Source organism: Colletotrichum lupini, chromosome 7, assembly GCF_023278565.1.
Source record: "Colletotrichum lupini chromosome 7, complete sequence".
Taxonomy (NCBI): Eukaryota; Fungi; Ascomycota; class Sordariomycetes; order Glomerellales; family Glomerellaceae; genus Colletotrichum; species Colletotrichum lupini.
The window spans coordinates 4,591,584-4,616,512 of record NC_064680.1 but is presented as its reverse complement, the minus strand read 5'-3'; the positions used below and the strand labels follow the sequence as shown (position 1 = coordinate 4,616,512).

Sequence of the window (24,929 nt, the reverse complement as noted above, 5' to 3'; positions counted from 1 at the left end):
AGTCGTTCATCGGTGAGTGCGTGGAAGAGTGTGTGAGGTCATGTCGAATTCAGTCCCAACTTTAACTCTCACTCTCACTCTCACTCTCACTCTCACTCACTCCACTCTCAGGTGTCAGCAGGAGCCCTGGTAAATTGACAAACACTTACGCACTGACCCCCTTTTCCCAGGGACCTTCTGGAGGTACCTTAGGTAAGCCTCAGATGTATCGACCAGAGTCCTCACACATCCGTATCCGTACTACGTACCTTACGTTCCAACTCCATCTTCAGGACCCCAACCCCCAGCAACCACCCCCTCCCAACTTCCAAAAGACCCAAACTCCCGTCGGCCCCTCTCACGGGAGCAAACGAGGGAAATTCAAGAAACGCAAAGAGGCCACCCCAATTACCTACGGATACCCAACGTCTACCAAACACAGCTGGACCGCAGTCATGTCCCTCTCTCGCGCTGGCGTACTGCCCTTACGTTGCACGACGTTAGGGCCCTGCCTCAACTGCGCGCCGGTCCTCTTGTCCCGCAGGCCGGACCACGCACCATCAATCGGAATCCTGCGGCAGCGGTAGGAGAACCAGGAGGGGAAGCAACATCAGACGATCGAGCTGCAAGAGGACCCTTTTTTCCGGTCCTTGTGTGTCTACGCAGTATGGTACATACTTACGCAGTAGCTGTTAGGCGCAGGCCTACTATATCTTGCAGAAACGCTGCACATGCAGCCACGGAACGTGTGCCAGCTTCCAACATCCCACATTCCCACACGCCACGCATACACTACACCTACCCACCCTTGCGAAACGGAGGGGGGAAGCGTCACCAAGGGAATTGCAATTCAAATGCATACAGACACTACGGATACATATTCTGGTCCGGTAGTATGAAAGTATCGACGACGTTGATTGTACGTTTGAGCTTGGAATACTCCATGATACACAGAGACTCGAGAAGATACCAGAGGATACGGATACTAGGCAGGCAGTAATTGCCATGGGAGGCTGGTCCTTGTCCTGGTCCTTGTCGTCACCGCTCCTCTGGGCCTGTCATCCACGCTGTCTGTCTGCTGTGCCGCGCTCGGTTTTTTCTCCCCCCCCCCGTCTCTGACCGTCTTACGGAAACAAGTTACGCTATCTGCTCTCGGTGCTATAACCCTTGAACAATTTTCCGGGCCGCCTCCATCCCAGCCAGCTGACGACTGAAGACGAAATTGACCCCGTTGACGGTGAAGGGCAGGAGGCTGGAGACTAGAGCCTACGTAGTAGAGCTTAGCTTCCGCTACATGGTATAGAGACACAGATGGCAGAATACCTATGTACTGCACCACGTCGGTGACACTGACAGATCCAGCAGCAAGTCCCCTTGCGTCTTGTGTCTTGCCCCTCGTCGGAAACAAACATTGCCTGGCCTGTCAAGTCTCAGGCGAGCAATCCCGGGATAGGCACCCTGCCGACCCGAAGATGGCCCTGGGAAGTTTGGGACCACTGATGACTGGGCAGGCATCGCGGGTCGCGGACAGCGGCGCATCCTCACGGCTCTCGCACTTGGACCACGGTACACTGTAGAGCAACCCGCCCACACGCTACGAATTACAAAGACGTGGGAAAACGTGGGAACCCGGCCACTTGTCACTTTGGGTGGATGCGGATGTTTCAACATTCTCCGGCTGTCCCCTGGTTCTCGAATTGTTCCAGCCTCGTTTTTGTGCAAAGATTGGGCTTCTGCCTCGTGTCGCGCCAGGATTGTGCCTGTCTGGGCCCCCTCGATCCAAGAAAGCCACCTGCTCCGTTGCATCTCAACCAACGTCCCGAATGTGTCCTAGCCAGGCAGCCGGTTCACTCTAACTGAGAAGCGCTACTGCTACTCCAAGATGGTCGGGTCAATATAAGGCGGGCGTCTCCTTTTCGTGTAGTGACCGACTTAGCGCCCCTTTACGGAGTAGTTTTCCGAGAAGTGTACCGACCCGTTTCTTCCCGTCTGGCCCGCGTCTATTCGGCCGAGTCATGGGATGGCGGGCGAGAGTGGCCGCTTTGCCCGTGGCTAGCTGACCATAGGGTCAAAGAGCTGGAGCCTGAAAGGGGCCCCGCGAGGCAGGCCGGTCGTCAACGTGGAACGAGCCCCTGGAAGCTCATCAGCGGTGCCTCCGTGCCGGACCGCCGATCAGTCATTCACGGGTCTATGACTCCATGTGCCATATACCGGTGTCATCTCCAGACAGACACACGGTGGCATGGAAACGCGCATCCACCTCCATGTGCATGTCGGGCTCGGCTTCGCTTACCACGTCCTTACATTTTGGGGCTTGATATGACGGGCAAGTGCGACGATGGGCGTGTCTGAACCTCATTTCGTCTACCCTCCACGTCTCGGCCCAACGCCCTGTTTGAGTTGCACATCTACGGGGCTTCCTCTCTCTGATGTAAGGCCGGCCACGAAGAAGATGCCGCGAGAGCAACTTGCTATCAAACAGTCTCGATACTGCTCTCTCCACATCCACTCTTGGCATGATGGAGAACGGAATGGCGGATCATGGGTGCGACGGTTGAACATGCGGTTCCTGTTTCCAAAATGTACAACAGGTTGCCTAATGACTAAGGCCCCTCGTAGGCTTGAAGTCGCACATCTGCTCACAATGGATGCTTGGACTTCTAGAAGTCTAGCCAGCCGAGCACAACTTTGGTAAACGAAGGGGCTACATAGTGATAACGATCTGATATCAGGTTGCGATCACGCTGCGAGGAAAGGCAGAGTTTGGACATTTCTCATTATTTCATGCGTTCTATGTAAAAGGTAGTCAGAGCGAAGACGCTGCTACTTGTCCAGATCACGCCCCTTGAAGGCTGACCGAAGGACTATGTTGCCATTCGCAGCGCCACGCCGGGTATTCAGATAGAGGGTGCGTGTATGCGTGTCGCCAGGGTGGAAGAGGTTGATGTCCCTACCCTGTTTGACAGCATCGTCCCCCTTTTTTTGCTTTTTCAACATTCTGGGATCTCGTCCGCTCGTCGTTCTTGGATACCGTAGAACCGAGGACCGTAACCGAGACCCGTCATCCAACATAGCGTCCCCAAACCAAGTTCCACTCGTGGCCACTGGCGCCTGTACTTAGGCGACGGTGGCCTTCTCCTTGGGTAAAGGGGTGAAGCGCAGGTAGGGCTTGACGATGCGGACCTCGGGGAAGAGCTCCTTGGCCTGCTCGGTCTTGATGGAGGGGTGGACGATGACGTCGTCGCCGGGGACCCAGTTGATGGGGGTGGTGATCTTGTGCTTGTCGCCGGTCTGGAGGGAGTCGACGATGCGGAGGACCTCGGCGGAGTTGCGGCCGGTGGAGGCCGGGTAGGAGAGGATGGTGCGGATGGTCTTCTTGGGGTCGATGATGAAGACGGAGCGGATGGTGAAGGCGATGCCCTTGTCGTCGACGTTTGTGGTGTCCTGGTAGTCGAGCATGTCGTAGAGGAGGGCGACCTTGCGCTCCTTGTCGGCGATGATGGGGAAGGCGACCTTTGAGCCGGTGACCTCGTCAATGTCCTTGATCCAGCCCTCGTGGGAGCCGAGGGTGTTTGCGGAGAGGCCGATGAGCTTGACGCCGCGCTTGGAGAAGTCGGGCTCGAGCTTGGCGAAGGCGCCGAGCTCGGTGGTGCAGACGGGGGTGTAGTCCTCCGGGTGGGAGAAGAGGACGACCCAGCTGTCGCCGATGAAGTCGTGGAAGTCGATGGGGCCGTTGGTGGTGTCGGCCTTGAAGTTGGGGGCGACGGTGCCGAGGCGGAGGCTGTTGGTGTGCGACGTTAGCATTGAATTTGGTGGACGTGGTTTACGTGGTGACGGCGGGGGGGATATCACGACGCGGGGTCGAGTTCAAGGATTGCAGGTTGACAACTTACGGAGCGGGGCGTTGGTCAGCCATTGTGTCTGTCTTCTTTGTAGAGTATGAGAAGATGTATGTGTGAAGGGGTATATGGTATGGGAAGAGAACAAGGAGCAAAAGAAACAGCAATGGGGAAGGCTGCGGTAGATGGTGTGGGAGTCGAGGTGTAATATATAGCTCGAAGCCGCGCCCCAGGCACAGTCCAGAGTAACGTACAAAGCCCGGCCGTTTTCGTACCTCTGTACCTTTTTCTCAGCTTCCCGCAGCTTTCCCGTTCTCAAAGGTACCTCTCCAGTTTGTCCCCTCCTTGGTCTCGGAGTACTACTACCTTTGTTTGCCCGACACTGACTATGTACATCATCTTGAAGGCCTGTTTCCCTATTTTCCAGCCTTTGACTTTTGCCTTGATGTTGCCTATTTCTCCGTTGTTTGTTTCTTTGGTCTCGCAGTATTACCTTGTCTCCGGTTTGACGATATGGTCGCCGAAGTGCCAAGCTCATGCAACCTACGCGATCCAGCTTGATTACAACTCTCAGCATATGCCCCCAATGAAGCGTCATATCACCCAGCATTGGCATTGGCAACCCGTAGAAAGCCACGGAATCTGCTGGGTGACGGGTATCCTCTCTACCTTAGCAAAGAAATGATTTGTCTTTGTACCCGTGTCTCCCCCCCCCCCAAACTGGCACGTTGTTCCCTCAACGACGAACGGCAAGCTCCTTCAACTTTTTGCCCCGCGTTGGAGGGGCTGTGATTTTCACTTTTGCAGAGGTCACTTTTACCCCTCCAAGTCCGAAATCGGCTAGACTCGATGGCGTGCTCGATTACATCATCCTTGGCTCAGGGCACATCATGAGAAATCACATCCCAACTGCAGTGAAGAAGACGCCTACTCGGCCCCTTTGGGAGAACCCTTACGGCGCTATCTGGAGAGGCTAACCCGCTAGGAAGTGCTCCAGCCTCCAGGGAATAAGGCAGAGTGTGTCACTGTCTCTACGGAGTATTGTTTTCTTATCTGGGAGCTCAAGGATGCGGTCCACTTTGGTCGTCACCTCCCGTCTTGTTATGTGATGCCGTAGATATTCTTTAGCAGTGTGTGAAGCCCGAGATATATACAAATGTACCGAGTAGCCCAAACATATCTACTCCCCATTGAGCCTTGAGATACGTATAGTATGTATGGCTTACAGAAAAACGTCCAGCGACGATCAGTGGTGCAATCCAGTCGACAACCTCCAGCTCACTGACCCCCCACTGCTTGGTCACCACATCATCCACGCCGCACATCGAACCATCACAAAAGAAGAATCCTACGAGGTGCCACGGCATCAAGGGTACCCGAATCGTGGTGCTCCGTACCCCAAAGCTTACCCATCGTGCCATCCACCACCCCGGTAGCTCCTCGCACGCCATCGCCGACAACCGATGCCCCTCCCGTCTCACGGTCCCACTCACATCGCCGACCTCCTCCGTTCCCGCGCCGACTGCCGGCTGCCGATCCCCGGGCTCAAAAAGGACATCCATCCTGGAGCATCGTGGAGATGGGTAACCTGTATTTACCCTCTAGTGTGTCATGTTACTTCTGTCGAGTATCTCTCTCTGGCACTCTCTGGATTACAAATCTGTCGTGGAAGCCCTCAAGGGCTTGGCTTCCCTGCTGACCACATCTGCAATTATGGCTACAAGATGAGCGTTGGCATCCATACTGTCCCCGGTGCCTGTATGCCTGTATACCTTCCTCTGCCATCTGCCAAGGAATCAAGGGTTGACTTGCCCGTCTCCTAGCCCGGGTTGTCGCTACCTGGCAAAGAACGGAGAATCTTCAAGACTACCCAAAAACCATTTCATTTCCAAACCCATCATGGTCGAGACAAGTGTCACAATGACGAGGGGGGATTCTTATTCCCTACGGCCAACGCCCGTCGACAATGCTTCGTTGGAATCCTATCTAGTCTCAACGTGCCACTGCTTTCTAGTGAAAGTAGAAACGCAATTTGACGGGCGTCAATCATCTCGGTAAAATGCTGCGCCACTAGGAAGGATCATCAGCGTTCTCACGCGCCTCAACCTGTGGTTTGCTCTGGACAAGACTACAGCAGAGACACGGAAGCTTGACAGCTGAGTCGTGAGCTGGAAGTTTCAAGGTCGAATTGACGGGGGTCCATGGCAAAATGCTGCTGCCTTGTGCAGACGGAGCTGACCTCCGTAAGAATGCCACTCTTGGAATCCCTCCTAATATCGGACGCCCTTCTACGTTCTTTGACCGGACAAAGACGACAATTTGCTATACCGGGAACAAGTAGGAAGAAAAAAAGACTCAGCCTGAGGAGAAGGTCGGCATCGGCATCGATATCGATATCGACATCAACTACAACGGGAACACTCTTCACTGGTGGTTGGAAAACATCAGTCTCTAGAACCCCCATACCATACCAGCCATACCCAAACCAGAACCATGGATCCAAACTACACAAAAGCCGAAACAAAAACCTTCAGCCTCCCAGACGGCCGCACCCTAAGCTTTGCAGTCTTTGGCGCCGGCGCAGAGACATTCCACACCACCCCATCGCCCACGCAACAAAACCAACCCCGTCTGGCGTTGGCCGTGCTACTCTACGTCCACGGCTTCCCCAGCAGCCACGAAGAGGCCTCAATCTTTCACCAAGCCGCGCGCCGCCACGCCGTCCAAATCATCGCCCTCGATCGACCAGGCCACGCCGGCTCCACGTTCCAACCCAACAGGCGCATCCTGGACTGGCCCGCTGACGTCCTCGCCTTCGCAGATCATTTTCAGATTCCCCGGTTCGGGGTCCTGGGTCTATCGGGGGGCGCACCGTATGTTTTTGCATGTTGGAAAGCCATCCCGCGCGAAAGGCTCGTGACCGCGGGAGTTTGTTCGGGGTTATACCCCCCTGAGCTCGGGTACGCCGGCATGCTCCTCCAGGGACGGGTGATGTTGACCGTAGCACCGTGGATCGCGCCGGTCGTGGCGTGGGGTATGGAGATGTCGCTGGGCAGGGCGGCGAGAGACGAGGCAAGACCCGGGAGGTTTGAGGAGATCGTGCTGGAGGATTTGAAGACGAGGTCGGAGGTTGATCGGGAGGTGTTGGACGGGGATGTTGGCGGGGTCCGGTCTGCTATGCTTGCTAGTGTGCGGGATGCTGTTTTGCCTGGGGGATGGGGCCCGGCTTGGGATGTCAAGTTGGCGGGGAGTTATTGGGGGTTCGAGATTGCGGAGCTTGAGGTTGAGGCTGGGGAGATGGTTTGGTGGCATGGGAGGGAGGATGTGAATGTGCCGGTTGGTCTTGCGGAACGGGCGGCGGAGTGTGTGCCTGGAGCGGAGGTAAGGTTTGTGGAGGGGGAGGGGCATGTTAGTCTCGTGGTGCGCAAGGCGGACGAGGTTATGTCTACTCTGGCGAGCCTGTTGAGGGAGACAGATTGAAGGCTGGGTATTCGTCGCGGATGTCAAAGTGGTCAGTTTGGTATGTGATATTTATTGTGTTACTGGTGACTATGCACTATTTCTGTTATAGCTGTGCGTCTCTCCTACTGGCTCCAGGAAGCCTTGAATACTGTGTGAGCATCGACGCTCTGGTATCTCCGGTTATGCGCCGTTTCCCTCAACTCCATTCAGCGGGGAGGGCTAGCCGGAGGAGTAGGGGGATCAGTGTTGGGCGAAGGAGGATCATTGTTCTTGCTGTCCGTCACTTTGACGTCCGTCTTGATCGTAATGTTCATTTTGGGTCTGGTGGATGACGAAGACTGAGGCATCTTGTGTACTATATTGGTGTGGGTGGTGAGTGAGGTGAGTGTAAAATATGGAAAAAGATCGAGGTAAGCTGTTCTAATATGTTGTTCTGTGGTGAGGTAGATGTATGATGTTGAGAAAGATCGAGAAATGCTAGTGTATTGAAGCTGTCTGTGACGATGTAGAAAGAATTGGCTTTGATGGGTCGAAACATCTCGGGTCTATATACTTTCCACTGTCTGTATCGTGAATCATCTACGAGGGATCACGCGAAGTAGTGAAGATGGCTGAAGTGGGATTAAAACATCGTGAATAACGATTCCATGGTTCTCTACAGTACATAATCCGGTTGACCGGATAACTGAACAGATACAAAGATGTACTTTGTACGTGTCTTTGTCAATTCGAAATCGAAATCATGGAAAAACTAAGTAGCTTGGACACTCTTCGAGTCGGCTCCGCATTGCCTTTCTTTACCTTGAGTAACTAAGATGTCAAGGAACGGCGCAGCTAGCCGTTCGAACTCGCCATCCCATTACCTCTGGAAGATTTTGTACCCCGGCCAAGGAATAGACTGCGCTTGATCGTCAGCGATGGCAGCCCAAGGTTAGTTACGTAGACTCCATTCTTGAAAGGCATTGAGACATCAGCTTTCATGGGGAAGGGTCAAGGTTGTGTATGAGGTGTTGAGTATAATATGTCAACTAGCTATGTTCTAAGCGAATGAAGTAAGTAAGAAAGTGGTATCTCGCTTGCAGTAAAACAGTCCCAAGAATAGGAATCTACAGCTTCACCCGTCCACCGTTGAGTTCATCCCAATCCCGCCCAGAGAAAGGCTCGTAGGTGTTGTTCTTCAACCAATACACTTCGCCAGCGGCGTCCGTGCCGCCCGGCCTGACACCCTGGGATCGGAGACCGTGCTTCTGCTGCTTGTTCGTACCCGTCGTTTGCATAGCCTCGGGAGGCATGACTCGCAGGAAGATGGGCAAAGCATACTTGGGTAGTGACTGCTTCACGTGCTGCGCAATGCTCCTCAGCACCTCCTCGGATGGTTGGCCCTGGAGGACAACGGCAGCACACCCTGCGCGTCCGTCGTGGTTGGGCAGCTCAACACCGTAGACATTGGCCTCTTGTACCAATGGGTGTGAGCCAACGGCCTCGCCAACCTCTTGTGTCGACACGTTTTCACTCTTCCAGCGGAACGTATCGCCAATACGGTCGGTGAAGTAGAGTCTTCCTTCGCTGTCCCAGCGGACCACGTCGCCCGTCCTGAACCAGGCATCTCCCTTTTTGAAGACGTTTCGCAAGACCTTTGCCTTTGTTGCGTCTGGATTGCCGTAGTAACCCTGGAAGCGGCGGTTGAGGTCGTCGGGCGAGAGTCTGAACATGAGCTCTCCTGGCTCACCAGCCTTGGCAGGCCTGCACAGACCCGTCTTCCTGTCCCTCCAAGGCTCCTCGTTATTCTCATCCATCTCGGCGAGGGCAACGTCGAGGCCCATGACGACGCTGTACAGGGTGCCGTTTCGTCCAACAGCGCCCTTGGCAAAGTCGTTTCGGCTCAAATTCCAGGTTCCAAATGAGCCCTCGGTGGCGGCGTAGAATTCGGCAATGGTGTCGATGCCGAACCTCTCCTTGAACCTGTTCCACACGTCCGGTCGCAGGCCATTGCCAAAAGCTACCCGAACATTGTGCTTCTTGTCGAGACTTTCACCGGTGACGGGGTCGACTTGTGGGGCAGCTGCAAGCAAGTACCTGCAGGTCTCGCCAACGTACTGGATGATGGTGGCCTTGGAGGAGCGAACCTCCTCCCAGAAAACCTTGGTCGAGAACTTCCTTCCTATGCAAATCGTACCACCCGCCTCGAGGGTATTGCCGAATCCTAGCAGGGCCGCGGAGCTGTGATACAACGGCATAGACTAGATTCCTGTTAGTTTGGGGTCCATGGTGGGTTGATGGTTTGACTTACAGTGTAGAAGACGTCATTGGGAGAGTTGCTGGTGAATCTTGATGTGAAAACACCACCGACGATGCATTTCGCCCAGGACACAATGGCGGGTTTGGGCATGCCCGTTGTTCCTGATGTGTAAATCAGGATCGCCAGATTCTGATACTGGCTCTCTGACCGATCAGAGTCGGGAGCACGCCTGGGCTTAACGGTGTCGATTTCTCTGTGCAAGCTCTCATCGAGCACCACGAACTCCACGGTGCTCAGCTCACTCCTCACATCTTCAGTGACATTGGCGGCGACGTTGGGGTCAATCAGCATCAGTTTCGTCTTCGCGGCCTTGGCGCAGTGAGCTAGCGGTTTGCCAGTCAAATTGTAGTTGATGAAGGCTGGCTTCGCGCCAATGGACCACAAGCCGAGCCATAGGAAAACGAAAACGTCGGAGTTCTGGAAGTTGATGGCGACAACGTCCTTGGGCTTGACGCCGTGGTGTTCCCTCAACCAGGTGCCGTATTTCAGGACTTGCTCGTAAGTCTCGCGATAGGTGTATGTTTTGCCCTCGAAGATGATGAACGTGCGATTGGCAGACGATTTGTTCTGTGCCGCTTGTTCGAGGACGTAAAACTGGTTCAACCGGTCCGTTCGCTCGCGCCACAGAGCCGAAAGGGTTGCGGGTAGCGCACATGAAAGCAGCTTTCTGTCGTACCACAAAGAAAGGCGAGCATTGATGTACGAATAAGCTGCGGCTGCAGCCGGCAGAGCGAGTGCGAGCGGGACTAAACGGTGAGGAAACGAAACAAGTCAGCGCGATCGGCCCCCAACGATGTTTTGTGCAGATGGCTGTGCCGAGGCAGGCTGATGTAATGCGCGATTGCGGCGCATTGGATGTGTGCCAGAGGTCGGTCTCCTTTACGGTGGTTTGTATTTGTCTTGGCGGGGGTCTCAAGCAGGGCCAAATAGTCATGACGACAGAGTGGGAGCATTGGAGGAAAAATTGGCAGTTGGGGAAAGCTCACTCACCAGGCATTTTCACTTTGGCCAAGTGGCCAGTATTTGGATCCGGCTAGAGGTGATTCGTCCCAAAGGCTGAGAGTTATGTTGGTGTTCGTAGAGAGATGAGAAGGCCGATTGGCAGGGAGGCGGAGAGTGGCTAGTTGTCTTGATTGTGCGCCTGGGTGTTGGTTCGGTGTGTGTGAGACTCGGAATCAGTAGTGTTGTCTGGAGCTGTAGCTTGTAAAGAGAGCTTCAAGGCCGTGCTCGTATAGACTGGAAGTCCTCGTCGAGTAAGGATAGCTTGGAGGAAGGGCAACGTAGTCGAGACTTCACAGACAAAAGATGCAGTGAGCCAATTGCGCGAGGGTGTGGGTGAGGATAGGTATTTGTAACGGCCTGTCGAGGCTGTCACAAGATAAGAAAGGGTTTAAAAAGTAGAAAGCCTGTGTTGCAGTCGGCATTGGGATGTGTCGTCCCTGGTTTGAGGGACCCGTACGGGGGGGAAAAGATGGGATAAAACTACCTGTCGGTTCTATCATGCACAACACGACACGACACGACACAACACGACGCAGCAGCACCTTTTGCACCCACCTCCGATTCTCGCCAAACAGTATCCGTACTCGGTGCGGTACTTCCTGGGAAGCAGTGACCTCAATAGTCGGCTGTTGGGATGTGGGAGCCCATGTATGGAGTACCTCTTTGACTGGGTACAACTTGGCGACCAGATGGGCGGGACAATGGAGAATATTCTTCTATGGGGCCCTGGACCAGGGTTGGGGTGGCGGAGAAAGCTCTTGATCAACGATGAATCGACGGTGGACAAGGTCCTGGCATGACAGTCCTTCTCGACAACCGAGGAATATGACCAGCTACGACTGTCACGTTGGCGCTTGTGTTGGCACTGGTGCTTGCTCGTGGTGCAGCTGCACGCGCTTGTGGAACTGGCAGGTTGACTTTTGGCCTCGGTGTAAGTCGACGGTGGCAGCTCTACTGCGTAATGCTAGCTATGCTTTTGCTTTCCGTGTGCTTGGCCCGTCGCAGGCAATGGCTGGGTTGTGAAGATGGATCCAAGGATGGCATTGCTGGCCTCTCTGGGCGCGCCGTGCTGTGCGAGTGCGGTATCAAGTTCTCCTTAGCTCGCCCATCACGGTACGGATACTTTCGCCTGCATGCTGAGGTCGCAATAGTCCTGTGGAAGTGTGGAGAGAGGAGGCCAGCCAGCAGCCGCAGATCGAGTGCAGGCTTGCAGCTCGTTGGTTTGCGTTGCATTTGTGGTGCTCGCTGCATCGCCAGGCTTGGCCTGGCCTGCCAAACTGGGCTAAACGAAGAACAAATCGAAGCTTGAGCCTCGGCATCTGTTGAAGCTCGTGCGCCCTCGCGTCCGTACTCTGCGCCAGAAGTCGTTTTGAGTAACCGATTCGGGAGGGGTGGGCAGCAAACGCAGGCTAAACAGCACGTCTCTGGACTCTTTGATGGATGCTTCTTCAACGGCGAGTTGCGATTCGTCGGCAAGAGAGCGGGGTTGTTCCTTGCATTCCATGTTCCTGCTTTCCATTGCCAGACCCCCCCAGTCGACCAGATGCATGTCCTGGTCCCCTGCCGCTGTCCGCATCCCTCGTCCAGACGACCCGGTTTGACGGGAGCGAACCTACCGCTCGCTTTCTCTCTCTCTCTCTTTCTTTCGACAGCTACGGACCGCTCGTAACAGATCGAATAGCACGTTTGCGTTTCCGATGAACTTTGCATTGGCAATGGTTGCCGAGGTGTTGGACTTTGGCTCTGCGGCTCTTGACACATTGTCTTCCGCAGGCACTCGAAAGGAGTGCCATATATGTGCAACTCGTGGCGGACGTTTGCTTATATCAGCTCACATGAACGACGGCTCGATGCAACAGGGGTCCATCGCGAGTTTCTCTTCCAATGTCTATTGAGAGACGTTGCGGAGTGGAAAGCACATCAAGCTGGTTATCTTTGGGGCCGTGTCGCCGTAATGACTTGACTCGGCTCGACGACGGATCCATCGAGAAACCGGGTATGCATGCCGAGCTGGGAGACTTTGTTGGCTCCCGCACTACGAAGGGATCGCCAGGCTCGCTTCAAAACTCCGAGTACGTTCGCCTTCCTAAAAGGGTAACATTGTTCTTTCTTTTGGTACGATCACGAGTGATTCGTGATAATAGACGACAGCCATTGCGGCAGATTGGAGGGGCAGCTGTAGGTCGCTTCCTCGGCTGATGGTCAGCTCACTCAACATTTTGGGTCGGAGGAATCGGCGACAATATTCGATGCCGGTTCCGCTTCTGCATGTTGGTGGAGCGGACTCGAGGAGGAAAAATCGGGCCTCGGACTCCTGAATTGTCCCTGAATTGGATCGTTGCCGCTCATCCCACCGTCTCACGTCAGCGTTGTCACAGCGGAAAAGATAACGTCTATTCGCCTCCGAGGCGCAGGCGTCAATCGCACTCGCATCCGACGGACGTGCATAGTGACAGCCACACCCAAAGTGCGGGTAGAGAGTGGTGAAGAACATCTGGGAATGCCTTCATTTCGTGGCCGAACAAGAGTCAGATGCACAGCGTACAAGTAGGACCACAGGCGTCTTCCCAATCCATGATTGTGTCGAGGGTCTGGCAAGGTAGGTATCCGTAGTTATGGCTTGATGCCGTAACGATGACAGGCATCAAGGCGGAATGATGCTGTCTGACCTTGTTAGACAGAGATTCTGGTTATTACGATCCGACTCTCCAGTTGCATAATCCACGTGACCGCGCGCAGCACTTAAGGTTAAGGTTAACGTGGCTGCGTGGCTACTTGCTCCTTATCTTATCGGGAGCTCTCCTCAAGCGCGACATTGCTGAGTCAAGCATCTCTGGCCTGTCTGAGGTAGGTATGCGAATACCCCTTGCTGGAATTCCACCTCTCATGATCGTTGTGGCTTGCTTGCTGCAGCTTACAACGCTCAACTTCACGACCGCTGCGTAGCTTCTACCGAACATTGCCGCGCACGGCAAAGGCTCATCAAATGCCTGTTGACGACGAAGCGGGCAGCCCGGCAGCCAGCGGTGCGAGCTTCACCCCCGATCAATCCACCACCTCCGCCCCTCCGCTGCAGACCGAGTCCCGCAAGGCTCCGCCCCCCGAGAAGCCATCCGATGCGCGCCGGCGATCGTTTGTCATAGCCGCCTTTTGGGCCATTGTTCTTCTCCTCGGCCTGCCAATATGGTGGATGACAACGAGCATCTACCGCGCCAACCTGCCTCTGAGCGGCATGGTCCAATGGGCGGATGGAAAGGTAGGCTCCTACCAGCTGGCGTCTTTACAAGTTGAGGGAGGGCACCCCGCTGACTACTTGCGTAGGCTTGCCGTCCCGTGTTTCCTCTTCGTATATCAGTACAAACGAACAAGTTGCAGGAACAGGAAGCGCAGAACCTCCTTCGCCTTACTCAACATGCCCTCGATGATCTCAACGACTTCTCGGGTCATCATCTCCGTCTGCAGCTTGCGCCTCGTGGCGGCGACGACGTCGTTCCTGAGGATGACTCCCAGGTCGCCCTGACAATTCGCCTCAGCCCTGGGGACTCCACGACAGTCTCGTTGAACCCTCACTCTCCTATTCTCGACATCACATATCCCCCGAATTCGATTCCGTCACCGACTTCGTCCTCTTCTGCTCTAGCTTCGTACATTGCGAAAGAATTGCGAACTACCTACGCCGAAGAACAAGCCATTATATCATACCTTCTCTCAGCAGCCTCGGGAGCTTCTGATGCGAGACCTCAGGGGATGTCGCCAGAGGCAGCCGAGTCACTGGCGAAGCGAACCACCCGTTCTTTGCGATATTCACCGACGTACCACTTGAGCTTCTCGCTCTTCACTAGCGGCTCTGCCCCCAATACCTGGGACATCGAAGCAGCTATCCAAACATACATGAAGCCCATGCTTGATGTGTTGAGCCCCATCCACAACTTCACGATAGATACCCAGGTGCAGCTGTATGCAACACCAGGGGCGCAGTCCCAGGTTTTGAACAAAGACGACCTTGCCTCCTTCATCAACGCGGCCGAATGGCCCCTTTCGCCGTCCATCGGTGGTGCGCCGACGGTAAACTTCCTTCTCTTCGTCGGAAATCAAACAATTGGATTGGATTCGGGGTCCGAGACATCACAGTCCTGGCTCATCCCGCAATGGGGAACTGTTTATCTTCTGTCGCTGCCTCCGACGACGTCACATGTACCGGCTGCTACACTCAAACAACCTATGCTTACCTTTGCTGGGCACTTGCTGTCACTCCTTGGCACTCCTCAGTCAGGCTCTCTTCCTTTGCGGCTCTCGACTCTCACGCGCATCCGATCCGCAGACCTCTTGCTACGTGCATCCTCTACCCTGGGCTCCCTGGCAAGACTGTCACTTGCACTGCCGTCTATATCCATTCCCCGCAACGTTGCAGACGGTGTTACCAAAACCATGCATCATCTGGAGCTCGCGTGCGCCAGCCTAGGCGGGCCCGAGGGGTTGGAGCATGCTAGAATCGCTGAGGCCGAGGCCGAGCGAGCGTTTTTCGAGAAGAGTATGGTCGGACAACTATATTTCCCCGACGAACATAAAATTGCCGTCTATCTGCCGCTTTTAGGGCCGGTGGGAGTGCCCCTCGTGATGGGTCTGTTGAATGAAATCAAGGCATGGAGAAAGCGGAGACGAGAGAGAGCCGAGGCAGAAGCTAGAAAGAAGCTTTAGAACGTGATGAGTTGACGTGACACAGCGAGTGCATATTGGCCTACACAAATAAAGTTACCAAAATTTTTGCATCCCATAAAATCGTGCCTGGCTCTCAAATCTTAACGTCTCCGGCGGTGGCAGTAACATCATGTCGGCTGATAAGGTGTGAAGTTTGGAGCAACACATCCAATCCTCATATGAGCTTGGCGATAACCTTGAGTTTTGTCACTAGACGTGCTTGATTGCGGCGGAGAAAAGTCTATTGGCAATAAGCAGCCTATCTCCATTCATATCGAATCCATTTAGACCTGGACGATGTGAACCTCGGTGGATAGGTAGTCTCCGTGTTGTCTTGGGCAGCAAAGGTGAGCGTCGGTGAGATCAGGTGAGCATCGGTGAGACTATCTAAGGCCCATGCTTGCATAGATTACCTCATGGTGGGCACCTGTCACACCCCGTCGGTTCCGATCTTAGCGCTGAGTGCAATCCCTGCGCTCCAACGCCACCTCGAAGCTTGCTCGTTGTCTCCGACGAGGGGGCTTGTCCACATCCAATGCCCAGCACCGCGCTGACGTCGGCCACAATCCTTTTCTCCATTGCCATTTAACTCCCCGTCGGCGTTAACCCTTCCAACACAATTAGGTATACAAGGCTCGAGGGCTCAGCTGTCATCGCGCATTAACGGGCGCTGGGACGCAATCACAAGCTCTGGCTCGTCTCGACTCGACTTGGATGGTCTGAACCCATTGACCTTTTCTCGGCACAGCCTTCGCAAACCTACCATCTCCACTCCACAAAGCCAACAACAACGCATCGTCTCGCGCTCTCTCTATTATCATCGACGGCCTGAGCAATGTCTCCACTATGAAGAGCAGAACATGCTTCCCGAACCGTCTCTGAGCTTCACGCTCCCTAGCCTCCACGATGACACCGTCTTGGACTGCCGTTTGTATCATTGCCAGGCACTGAACCCCGCCGCATCGAACCCGCCGCCATGGAGACGACACGCTGCCGTTGTCGCACATCCCTATGCGCCCTTGGGCGGTTCCTATGACGACCCTGTCGTCGACATCGTTGCCGCCACGCTACTGCGACAAGGCTTCCTAGTGGGGACTTTCAACTTCAGGTAAGAATTGATCGGCTTGTGGACGTTCTCACGGCGAGGTTATTCGGCCACTCACACGATGATCAACAGGGGCGCTTCCGGATCAGCAGGTCGTACCTCATGGACGGCAAAGCCAGAACGCAGCGACTACATGTCATTCATTGGCTTCATGGTCTACTACATGCACTTCCTCGATCCCTACGGATCGGCCAGTGCCCGCTCGCCGACAACGACCCTGTCTCCAGGCCTCCCCGACGCCCAATCGAAGCCTCCTTCTTACCAACCCCTCCTCCTCATCGGCGGTTATTCATACGGAGCCATGGTGACGACGCAGATTCCACCGATGGCGCATATTCTCGCACAGTTCAAGGTGCCTGCAGCTGGCTCCGCGGCTGCTGACATCCGTCTTCGAGCGCAACACCTGGCAGAGCAGCAGAACGTCATCTTGGCGAGCGCTAGAGCTGCGAGTTCCGTATCACCGCGAAAGAAATACCTTGGCATGCGAGTCGGGGGCGATGAAGATACTCAGCGCAAGAGTCACGAAGCTCGAAGATCCATGTCGGAAACGAGGAGATCCTTTTCTATTGATGCCGAGGATAAGATCCGACGGGGCGTTAATGATTTACTGGCGAAAACGAAAAGACATCATCACAAGGGCGTGGCGGTGCCCCAGGAAAAATTGGCTACTATACCTTCGAACCAGGAAGTTTCTGTTGTGGTGGAAGAGGTTCCGAATCTGACCCAAGTCCGGCCGGCCTATCTACTCGTATCTCCGCTGCAGGGAGTCATTACCCATCTAGCAGCTATGTCCTTCCTTCACACAACACCTGGTCGAGGACTGTTCTCGCGGGGTGGAGGAAGACCTAGAGAGCAGGGGGCGCCGACCTTTACCGCGGATCAAAAACATCAAAGTGAGAGCAAGCTGATTGAAAATGATACCTTGGCATTGTACGGCGACAGAGATATCTTCGTTCCCGTGGCCAAATTGCGAGGGTGGGTGGAACGTCTGGAAGGGGCCGACGGATCCCATTTCCATGGCGAGGAGGTTTCGTCGGCTGGGCACTTTTGGACGGAAGGGAACGTGGCTTCCGTCCTCCGGGATAAGGTCTCGGACTTTGCGGCGAAGCTACTACATGGGGACAACGAAGGTAGACCAGTCAGTGAACCGGCGTAGGCACATTCGTGTGAACGTACCTCGGAATTTCAAAGTGGCAGAGCACGAAGGACGCAACCGCCACCTCAATCAACGAATGATTAGAAAATGGGCGTGTCAGAATACTTCACTTAGGACGATATGAGAAACGAGTTGGATGTCAGCGAGTGTACGCCGCACAGCGATACATGAAAGAGCAAGGCGTAGAAAGAGCGTGAACACAGTTGGAGTTTGATTCGAGGCGCCCCTGTTGGTGTCTGTAGGTAGTTTAGTGATGACATTTAATGAACACGGGCAAATACAGGTCACGAAGACTGTGTCAAACGGAAGAACCGACGTGATGACGGTCCCAATCTGACCTTGAAAGCCCGTGTCTTCCTTCCCCTATGTTACGAGGTACTGCCTTTCGCCATCTTGCAATCCCAACAATACCGAAGCTATCGCGGTACAACTCGAGACCCCTTCAACGCTAGCTAGAAGCAGAGGATCGTCGATCATGCAGTACTACGAAATCACTCATGGATGTTCACCGTCCTGTTGGCCCAAGGTGACAGACAGCCTCTACTGAGTCCCATAATAACCAGATACCAAAAAGAAATGTCTACAATGGCAAAAGAGTTCACCCCCCCGGTGCTGAACTGGGGGCTACATCTCTTGGTGCTCATGCTGGGAAGAAATTTATGGTGCTCAGGCTGGGATTCGAACTCGGGTACTCTCGTATGCGCTGAGCCTGTCGTCGAGTAGGCTGGTTGGCGATTTTATTTGTCGACCGTAAACCTCTCCACCACCCAGCCAGTTTGACCTGACCCGTCGACCTAGACGGGCGCCTGCTGGCTGGTGAGAGGAACGGAGTTGAGAGGGGGTATATACCCTTCTCGTGTATTCAGATGGAAGGTGCGAGTGTTCCACGGGTCGGTGGCTTCTTTCCCATCAAGGTGCCCTGCCGCGTGCCCCGCCAACCTGACTGATATCACCATTTTTTGCTCAGGGAAATGAAGCCGCCGTGAGGCCTTGTCCCTATATATCTCTGCATCTTAGAATACGCATTCATTTTTGTTGATTCTATGATAGGTAGATACGTAAATACGTAAGACCCTGGAGTGGTGTAAATTTCCATCCACGTATAAACCTACTCAATGGTACATCTGAATTAGCGGACTGACAATGTTATCAATCCCCATAAGGAAGTATGGCATATATACGAAATATAGGCAAAGCTGACTGTATTGTCTGCTATTTTTTCGATGATAGCCGAAAAAGTTATCATGGGGTAAGAGTGAAGACCTTGAGGGTGGCCTCACTTCTCACATTACCTGAATGTGTTTCGTTGACGACCTCGGCGCGATTGGCGAAGGTAATAGGGACGAGTTGCCCTTTCTTCGTGGCTACAAAAAGCCGTTTTAGGACCCAAAACAGTATCCCGCGATGTCCGAATCTGGGCGGTGAAAAGTGTCATCATAAGGCCATTACTTTCCCCATGCAGTAGTAGAATGGTCACTAGCATGGCCACTTGTGCCGTCGACTTGCATGATAACTATGTCGGTCTGCCATGGACGCAAACAGTGAATGGGAAGTCAAGGGAAACGAGTCAGGGTTCTGGTAGCACAAAGCGGCCAAGACTGGACTGCGTTCTGGGGCATTGGATCTGCTTAGAGTAAAGGGATCGATCGGGCTTTGGGAGAGCGATTACGTTTATGAACATGAACAAGATCAACCATGAGACGCAAGTGTGGAGACGGAAGCGGCAGAGTTCTGAATCATGAGGTCGGGTGTGCATCTGGGTAGAATGCTCCGGAATAAGATCGGGATTATAATTTGGGGAGGATAATTACGTATAGATTTTGCAATCATGCTATTCTGCCTTTGACTCTGATTACTCTGGACTGTTTACATAGTGTGCAAATCAAACGGTTTATGAGAGGAATATCCATCTACGTAGCAAGGACGCCGTTGAAAGCGTTGTGGGCGGCAGTTGAATATTTCCCTTTTTTTCTCTTAGTGGTGTGGGGAAGAGAAACACATAGATTCCGGAGTGCATGAGTGACCGGTCCTTGAGCGTTTCTGGACACTCAGATATTGATGGGGTAGAGCGCTGGGATAGATCATGATGCGGGGTGAGAAATATAGAGTGACATTCCAAGTTCAAGGCCCAGGAGCACCCATTATGCCTTTTGCTCAGCTGATGGAGGCCAGAGTTGAAGGCCGGAGAGTTTATCCCAAGTCCCTATAGAACAAGACGGCCTGGGACCATCTTTTGTGACAGGCGAGGCAAGCGGCGGCGGCGGGAGCTGACTATGGGAGATGGGACGGAATGGAAAGTTCGCCGGGCGGCCTGTCCCGGAGGCTGTTGGTATTGGTGTTATAGTGGCGGTTGGTACGTGTGCGGATAACATGACCGGTGTTCAAACGCTCTATTTTCGAGATGAAGAGTGGATGGTCCGGCTTTTGCTGGAGATACGGGCAAAGAGTGTCACATCATGTTACGGGCCTGAGCAAGGCAAGGTAAGGCAAGGCATGGCAGAGGGCGGGATGTTAAAAGGGTAGTGTAGAGAACTGTCAGCGGAGTACTTACCGGAGCGGAATGCAGCGGGTGAGATTTGACGCTGAAGAATGAAATCATGGTATGCGAGTCTAGGTATTGTGACTGAAGAAAAAAGATATCGACAAACACAAGAGAAGACTGGGAATGAGAGTGAGAGGCACATGTAAGGAAGTGAGTGAGCGAAAGTCTGCATGTGGAGACGAGGCGCCAGGCGAGGGTGTATCGCGGCAGGGCGTGATTGGGTGAGGGTTGACGATGCAGTTGCTTGGTGTTCTGCCCCTCCGTGCCCCTCTGATGTGCTCCGTTACCCCCAGGATCCCCAAATCCGGGGTGGGCCACTAAGCTGGAAGAGTCTGGAGAAGGGGGCCACTGGGGGTGGTCATGATGGTGGGGTGGGGCCGCCTAGCAGAGGTCATCTGCCCAGCGCCTGAGCCGAGTATCCCAGCGAGAGACAAGACACAGACTTTGTGTATGTACTCGGTTCTCCGCAAGGTGTAAGGTCCCTTTTATGATCCGGGTTGCCTCTGGTGTTGTGCGTCTGCTGGTGCATCTGTGATTGCGTCTGTTATTGCGTCTGTGAGAGCATCTGTGGTTTTTGTAAGATACCTAGGTATTCAAAGACAAGGAGTTGCTGAGGTAAGGAAGATCCAGATCGACCAATCGGTTACCGCTGAATGGCCTATTACGTCTGGCTGTGACGCAGAGACGTTGGCACGTGGACCCCTGAGGGCGGTATGCAGAATGCTCCCCGTCGCCCCGCCTGCTCTTCTGCTTCAGGGCGGCACGGCGGGAGTCAGGACGGTCGGGTCAGCAATAATTGCACTGGTTATTGACATGAGCCCCCCCCAGGCCCTCCATTGTGCTGCTGTGTGGGGTCTGCAGCGACTGTCATCACCTCAGACTTGCCAGGTTCTCCACGTTCCATTCCCGGCCACTGACGGCCGAACGTTGTCACTGGGCCACTTCTTTCCCTCGTCTCCAAACCAAACTCGACGTTGCCAAGTTTCCAATTCCACCTCACTTCGGGCACCTAATACGTCCGCTCTTCTTTCTTCACGACACTTCCTCCCTTCCACTCCCGATCCTCTCTACCAACACATCCTCTCTTCCTTTTGCCTTCAGTCTCGCTCTGCTGTTCTCTTTGCTCTTTCTCTCTCTCTTCTGCCTCGCTCAGTCACCGAGACAACGTCAAGTAACGTCCAGTCCGTCGCTTCATCTTGGTACACTCGCCTCCAAGTTCCAACCACTCTACTCGGCATCTGGCCAACCATCTCGTCTCGCTTGCGCCCGCCTGTTCCTCTTTACCCTTCTTGTCATCACCTACTACCAAGGAGGGTTACTCTCTCTCTCTATACCTACTGGTACTCACGAGTCCTTCAACGCCTCTTCTACCCCCACCGAACAGTAACGACTCTTTCGACTCCTCCGACAAGTCCAACGCCCCCTTCCAAACAGGTTGTCCGGTCATCTGCGCTCCATTTCGGCGATCTGCACACTGTTCCCTGTCTGCCTGAGCTCGTGTCACCCAAAGATTACCATAATCACCAAAGCAGTGTCATGGGAATCATCTGACAGCCGCAACGCCTACTTTCATACCCTTTGTCTCATTACTCACTGAGACCAAAGCACCGTCACTGGCTTCCTATACGAACTTCTCCCCGACGACGCTTGTCTGGCTGTGCAGCCTTAAGAAACGGCATCTTGACTAGAACTCTTCGACAGACGCTTGGCCTATCGCTGCCTACATTCCCACCTCGTCTTTTCTCCGCACCGTCCTACGCTACTTTGCTCTACCCCTCCGAACTCGCTGCCGTCGCGACGACACACCGACGCGCGCATGCTCTGACCGCCCTCAACAACCCAACAACCAGGAAAAAGCACATGTCAGGAGTCTGTTGCACAACCACGCTCCAAGGCCGTGATGCGACACGGACGGCACCAGGGCTGCCTCTCGTTCACCAGCTTCGTTTCCCGACTTTTCACCTAGCCCTCCGAACCACCATCGTCACCTTCGACCCAAATTCACCCTCGCCATCATGAACGACGTTTTCCTGAATCCTGTGCACCCTCTGCCCGCGATCCGGGTCAAGTCCTCCTCCCCCTCTGGCCCCTCAGCCTCGACCAAACCTGGCCGCCCTTCTTCCATCAAGAAACAACAGCCACCGACGCCTCTAAATGCTGCCTTTGATTCAATATCCCGGGCCATCAAGGGCGCCAATAACCTTGTCTTGTCTCTTCGTGATGGACTGTCTGAGCTGGAACGGGAGAACAGGAGGAAAAAGGAAGAGCGTAGGCTTGTGCTCTCTATTCACATGAAGAATGTACGTCTGCTCTTCGTTCAGTCCCACATGTTGCACCAGCCTCAAGCCGGTCCGCTAACAAATCATCCTTACGTAGGCGGAAAGCAGGAAACAATGGCAGGAAGCCGCAGAAGAGCTCGACATCCTCGAGGAAAATGACCTTTGGAAACTCGACCCATATTCGGGAGATTACAACCCAGCCCTGATTGAGGCGCGACTGAAAGAACTCGACGATGCACGAACGAACTGCGACACTCGTGCCATGATGCACCTTGTCCGAACCGCCCTATGCAGAGACCTTGGCGGCATGGGGAACGTCGACCTATATAGACACTCATACGTAGGCACCAAGAGCCTCATCGAACGTTACGTCGACTCGGCCATGCAGACGATCGACGCCCTAGTAGAAAAGAGCCAGTTCGCATTGCCCGAAGGCATGGGCCAGAGGGACATCCTCGAGAGTGTCCTGTACGCCCGCCAGAGTTTCGGGCGAAGTGCACTGCTCTTGAGTGGAGGCGGGACTCTGGGTATGTCCCATATCGGTGTTCTCAAGGCCCTCTTCGAAGTCAAACTGCTTCCGCGCATCATATCAGGTGCCTCAGCAGGTTCCATTGTGTCGGCCGTGATCTGTACGAGGACCGATGAAGAGATTCCTCGGCTCGTAAAGGAATTCCCCTATGGCGACCTAGCTGTCTTTGATGCTGAGGAGAACCCCGACGGCGTCTTTGACCACATGCGGAGATTGCTCACCGAGGGAAGCTGGTCCGATATAAAACACCTGACCCGCGTGATGCGTGGTTTGGTCGGAGATCTTACCTTTCAGGAAGCCTATAACCGCACTCGGCGCGTCCTCAATATTTGCGTCTCAACCGAATCCATGTACGAGCTGCCGTGTCTCCTAAACTACATCACGGCACCCAATGTCATGATCTGGTCCGCTGTAGCTGCATCATGCTCCGTACCCCTCGTCTTCAGCGCTGCGCCGCTGCTCGTAAAGGACCCCGATACCGGCGAATACATGCCCTGGAACCCGACACCGCAGCGATGGATCGACGGGTCTGTGGACAACGATTTGCCCATGACGAGGCTTGCAGAGATGTTCAACGTAAATCACTTCATTGTCTCTCAAGTGAACCCTCACGTTACCCCGTTTCTGGCTCGTGATGACCAGCTGGATCCCGATGATTTCGCGGCACGCCGGGGGTCCAGCCTGTCACCCAGCAAGCAAGAGCTTGACTGGGTCTACGCCCTCACTGCTCTTGCCAAAGATGAGGCATTGCATCGTTTGCATTTCCTTGCCGAGATTGGTGTCTTTCCGAATCTCGTCACTAAGCTTAGGAGCATTCTCAGCCAAAAGTATTCGGGCGACATCAACATTCTCCCAGAAGTAAATGTTCACGACATTCCGAAAATTCTCAGCAATCCGAGCCCCGAGTTCATGCTGCGAGCCTGTTTGATGGGCGAGCGTGCTGCGTGGCCGAAACTGAGCCGGATCCGCGATCGTTGTGCCATTGAGCTCGCGTTGGACAGGGCGGTCCATCGTTTGCGAGCCCGCGTCGTATTCTCGGATAGTCAAGTTGACTTGAGGAGGCTCACCACCGGCATCGCTTTGCCACCTCCTTGGCCCAAATCCATTGCCCTTCCAAAGCAGACATCTTCGGTAGCTCCCGCTCTGACGCTAGACACCGAAGTCGTGAAGAACAGGCAGCGTAGATGTTCCGGAAGCAGCGTGCAACTCATGGCGCATCACAGGCGTCTGATGGAGAACGTGCTTACAGACGAAGAGACGGAAGAGGAAGAACGACTAGAGATGCGGGCAAGGCATGGCCATGGCAGCTCCTCGCCTGTCATTGTTCGCAAACCACGCCTCAAGAGGGCGGCAAAGAGCCATTACAATGTTTCCCTGGTTAGAGGACCGATGACAAGCCCAATCAACCAGGCGCAACTTGAGGCCACAGAGTTCGACTTTGGGAAGCCTGTCACACCGCCGCTGCACCGCTCACGAAAATCGGAATCCTCTCTGTTCCACGCCCGAAAACCGAGCAGCCTTGAGATGACACCGGCGAAAGAATTCGAGTTGGTAGCGCCACCATCGAGGGGCGAGGCAACCTCGCACACGGATGAAATGGAGACATCAGACCTTCACTCTTCTGACGGCGATGTAGAGTCACACACAGAAGACACAATGTCCGACCCGGACCCGTACGAGGGTAACTGGCTGCATGGGCTTGGGAATGAGTTGGAGACGACGCCCAAGAGAGACAAAGAGGTGCTTGAGGTGAGCAGTCGTGAACTGGTTCCAGTGGGCGACTCGTTGGACGGACTTTGGGATTGACTCGTAGACGGGAGGGTGAGCTCCTCGGACGAGGAAAAGAAAACAGAGAAGGGGAAAGAAACAGCCGAAGAATCGACTGAGGAGGACGATGTGCTCAGGTCCAATTGGATGAGCTGGGATTAGTTGGGTATTCTGGGAGCATCTGACGCATATTCGGATATTGGATCGGTCTTGCCTAGCATTGTTTGGTCTTGTGGACAGACGGGGGTGCTCAAACGCATAACACGGAGTTT

General features: G+C 54.3%; 13 protein-coding genes across 13 annotated transcripts; 8 read left to right on the top strand and 5 right to left on the bottom strand.

Moving 5' to 3' along the window:
• Positions 1 to 40: 40 nt before the first annotated feature.
• On the top strand, positions 41 to 2,586 carry CLUP02_14426 (uncharacterized protein; the record flags this gene model as incomplete). The annotated part of the gene is made up of 14 exons (XM_049293354.1): positions 41 to 111; positions 171 to 183; positions 273 to 455; positions 524 to 649; positions 717 to 872; positions 934 to 1,048; positions 1,117 to 1,134; positions 1,196 to 1,216; positions 1,342 to 1,464; positions 1,491 to 1,667; positions 1,732 to 1,824; positions 1,904 to 2,216; positions 2,311 to 2,460; positions 2,505 to 2,586. The coding sequence occupies 14 exons, from the start codon at positions 41 to 43 to the stop codon at positions 2,584 to 2,586; spliced, it is 1,641 nt and encodes a 546-aa protein (XP_049150500.1).
• A 53-nt stretch (positions 2,587 to 2,639) lies between these two features.
• CLUP02_14425 (uncharacterized protein) lies at positions 2,640 to 2,976 on the bottom strand (the record flags this gene model as incomplete). Its single annotated transcript, XM_049293353.1, has 2 exons — positions 2,640 to 2,752; positions 2,820 to 2,976. The coding sequence occupies 2 exons, from the start codon at positions 2,974 to 2,976 to the stop codon at positions 2,640 to 2,642; spliced, it is 270 nt and encodes an 89-aa protein (XP_049150499.1).
• A 120-nt stretch (positions 2,977 to 3,096) lies between these two features.
• On the bottom strand, positions 3,097 to 4,217 carry CLUP02_14424 (AhpC/TSA family protein; the record flags this gene model as incomplete). Its single annotated transcript, XM_049293352.1, has 3 exons — positions 3,097 to 3,760; positions 3,873 to 3,904; positions 4,206 to 4,217. The coding sequence occupies 3 exons, from the start codon at positions 4,215 to 4,217 to the stop codon at positions 3,097 to 3,099; spliced, it is 708 nt and encodes a 235-aa protein (XP_049150498.1).
• Positions 3,985 to 5,978, top strand: CLUP02_14423 (uncharacterized protein; the record flags this gene model as incomplete). The annotated part of the gene is made up of 9 exons (XM_049293351.1): positions 3,985 to 4,020; positions 4,113 to 4,314; positions 4,393 to 4,474; positions 4,573 to 4,732; positions 4,804 to 4,931; positions 5,059 to 5,173; positions 5,255 to 5,584; positions 5,642 to 5,831; positions 5,893 to 5,978. 9 exons carry the CDS (start codon positions 3,985 to 3,987, stop codon positions 5,976 to 5,978), a joined length of 1,329 nt encoding a protein of 442 aa, XP_049150497.1.
• Positions 5,979 to 6,019: 41 nt separating this feature from the next.
• CLUP02_14422 (uncharacterized protein) lies at positions 6,020 to 6,273 on the top strand (the record flags this gene model as incomplete). Its single annotated transcript, XM_049293350.1, has 2 exons — positions 6,020 to 6,061; positions 6,160 to 6,273. 2 exons carry the CDS (start codon positions 6,020 to 6,022, stop codon positions 6,271 to 6,273), a joined length of 156 nt encoding a protein of 51 aa, XP_049150496.1.
• Positions 6,274 to 6,311: 38 nt separating this feature from the next.
• Positions 6,312 to 7,298, top strand: CLUP02_14421 (uncharacterized protein; the record flags this gene model as incomplete). Its single annotated transcript, XM_049293349.1, has 1 exon — positions 6,312 to 7,298. The coding sequence occupies one exon, from the start codon at positions 6,312 to 6,314 to the stop codon at positions 7,296 to 7,298; it is 987 nt and encodes a 328-aa protein (XP_049150495.1).
• Positions 7,299 to 7,635: 337 nt separating this feature from the next.
• On the bottom strand, positions 7,636 to 7,818 carry CLUP02_14420 (uncharacterized protein; the record flags this gene model as incomplete). The annotated part of the gene is made up of 1 exon (XM_049293348.1): positions 7,636 to 7,818. One exon carries the CDS (start codon positions 7,816 to 7,818, stop codon positions 7,636 to 7,638), a length of 183 nt encoding a protein of 60 aa, XP_049150494.1.
• Positions 7,819 to 8,386: 568 nt separating this feature from the next.
• On the bottom strand, positions 8,387 to 10,576 carry CLUP02_14419 (AMP-binding enzyme; the record flags this gene model as incomplete). Its single annotated transcript, XM_049293347.1, has 3 exons — positions 8,387 to 9,520; positions 9,571 to 10,325; positions 10,570 to 10,576. 3 exons carry the CDS (start codon positions 10,574 to 10,576, stop codon positions 8,387 to 8,389), a joined length of 1,896 nt encoding a protein of 631 aa, XP_049150493.1.
• Positions 10,577 to 11,542: 966 nt separating this feature from the next.
• On the top strand, positions 11,543 to 11,890 carry CLUP02_14418 (uncharacterized protein; the record flags this gene model as incomplete). Its single annotated transcript, XM_049293346.1, has 1 exon — positions 11,543 to 11,890. The coding sequence occupies one exon, from the start codon at positions 11,543 to 11,545 to the stop codon at positions 11,888 to 11,890; it is 348 nt and encodes a 115-aa protein (XP_049150492.1).
• Positions 11,891 to 13,155: 1,265 nt separating this feature from the next.
• Positions 13,156 to 15,279, top strand: CLUP02_14417 (phosphatidylinositol-glycan biosynthesis class Sprotein; the record flags this gene model as incomplete). The annotated part of the gene is made up of 4 exons (XM_049293345.1): positions 13,156 to 13,180; positions 13,379 to 13,403; positions 13,495 to 13,837; positions 13,903 to 15,279. The coding sequence occupies 4 exons, from the start codon at positions 13,156 to 13,158 to the stop codon at positions 15,277 to 15,279; spliced, it is 1,770 nt and encodes a 589-aa protein (XP_049150491.1).
• An 860-nt stretch (positions 15,280 to 16,139) lies between these two features.
• On the top strand, positions 16,140 to 17,540 carry CLUP02_14416 (uncharacterized protein; the record flags this gene model as incomplete). Its single annotated transcript, XM_049293344.1, has 2 exons — positions 16,140 to 16,387; positions 16,457 to 17,540. 2 exons carry the CDS (start codon positions 16,140 to 16,142, stop codon positions 17,538 to 17,540), a joined length of 1,332 nt encoding a protein of 443 aa, XP_049150490.1.
• Positions 17,541 to 18,782: 1,242 nt separating this feature from the next.
• CLUP02_14415 (uncharacterized protein) lies at positions 18,783 to 20,611 on the bottom strand (the record flags this gene model as incomplete). Its single annotated transcript, XM_049293343.1, has 8 exons — positions 18,783 to 18,954; positions 19,030 to 19,150; positions 19,235 to 19,271; positions 19,397 to 19,450; positions 19,540 to 19,698; positions 19,768 to 19,863; positions 20,092 to 20,463; positions 20,522 to 20,611. The coding sequence occupies 8 exons, from the start codon at positions 20,609 to 20,611 to the stop codon at positions 18,783 to 18,785; spliced, it is 1,101 nt and encodes a 366-aa protein (XP_049150489.1).
• A 1,486-nt stretch (positions 20,612 to 22,097) lies between these two features.
• On the top strand, positions 22,098 to 24,696 carry CLUP02_14414 (patatin-like phospholipase; the record flags this gene model as incomplete). The annotated part of the gene is made up of 2 exons (XM_049293342.1): positions 22,098 to 22,382; positions 22,459 to 24,696. 2 exons carry the CDS (start codon positions 22,098 to 22,100, stop codon positions 24,694 to 24,696), a joined length of 2,523 nt encoding a protein of 840 aa, XP_049150488.1.
• Between the last annotated feature and the right edge of the window lie 233 nt (positions 24,697 to 24,929).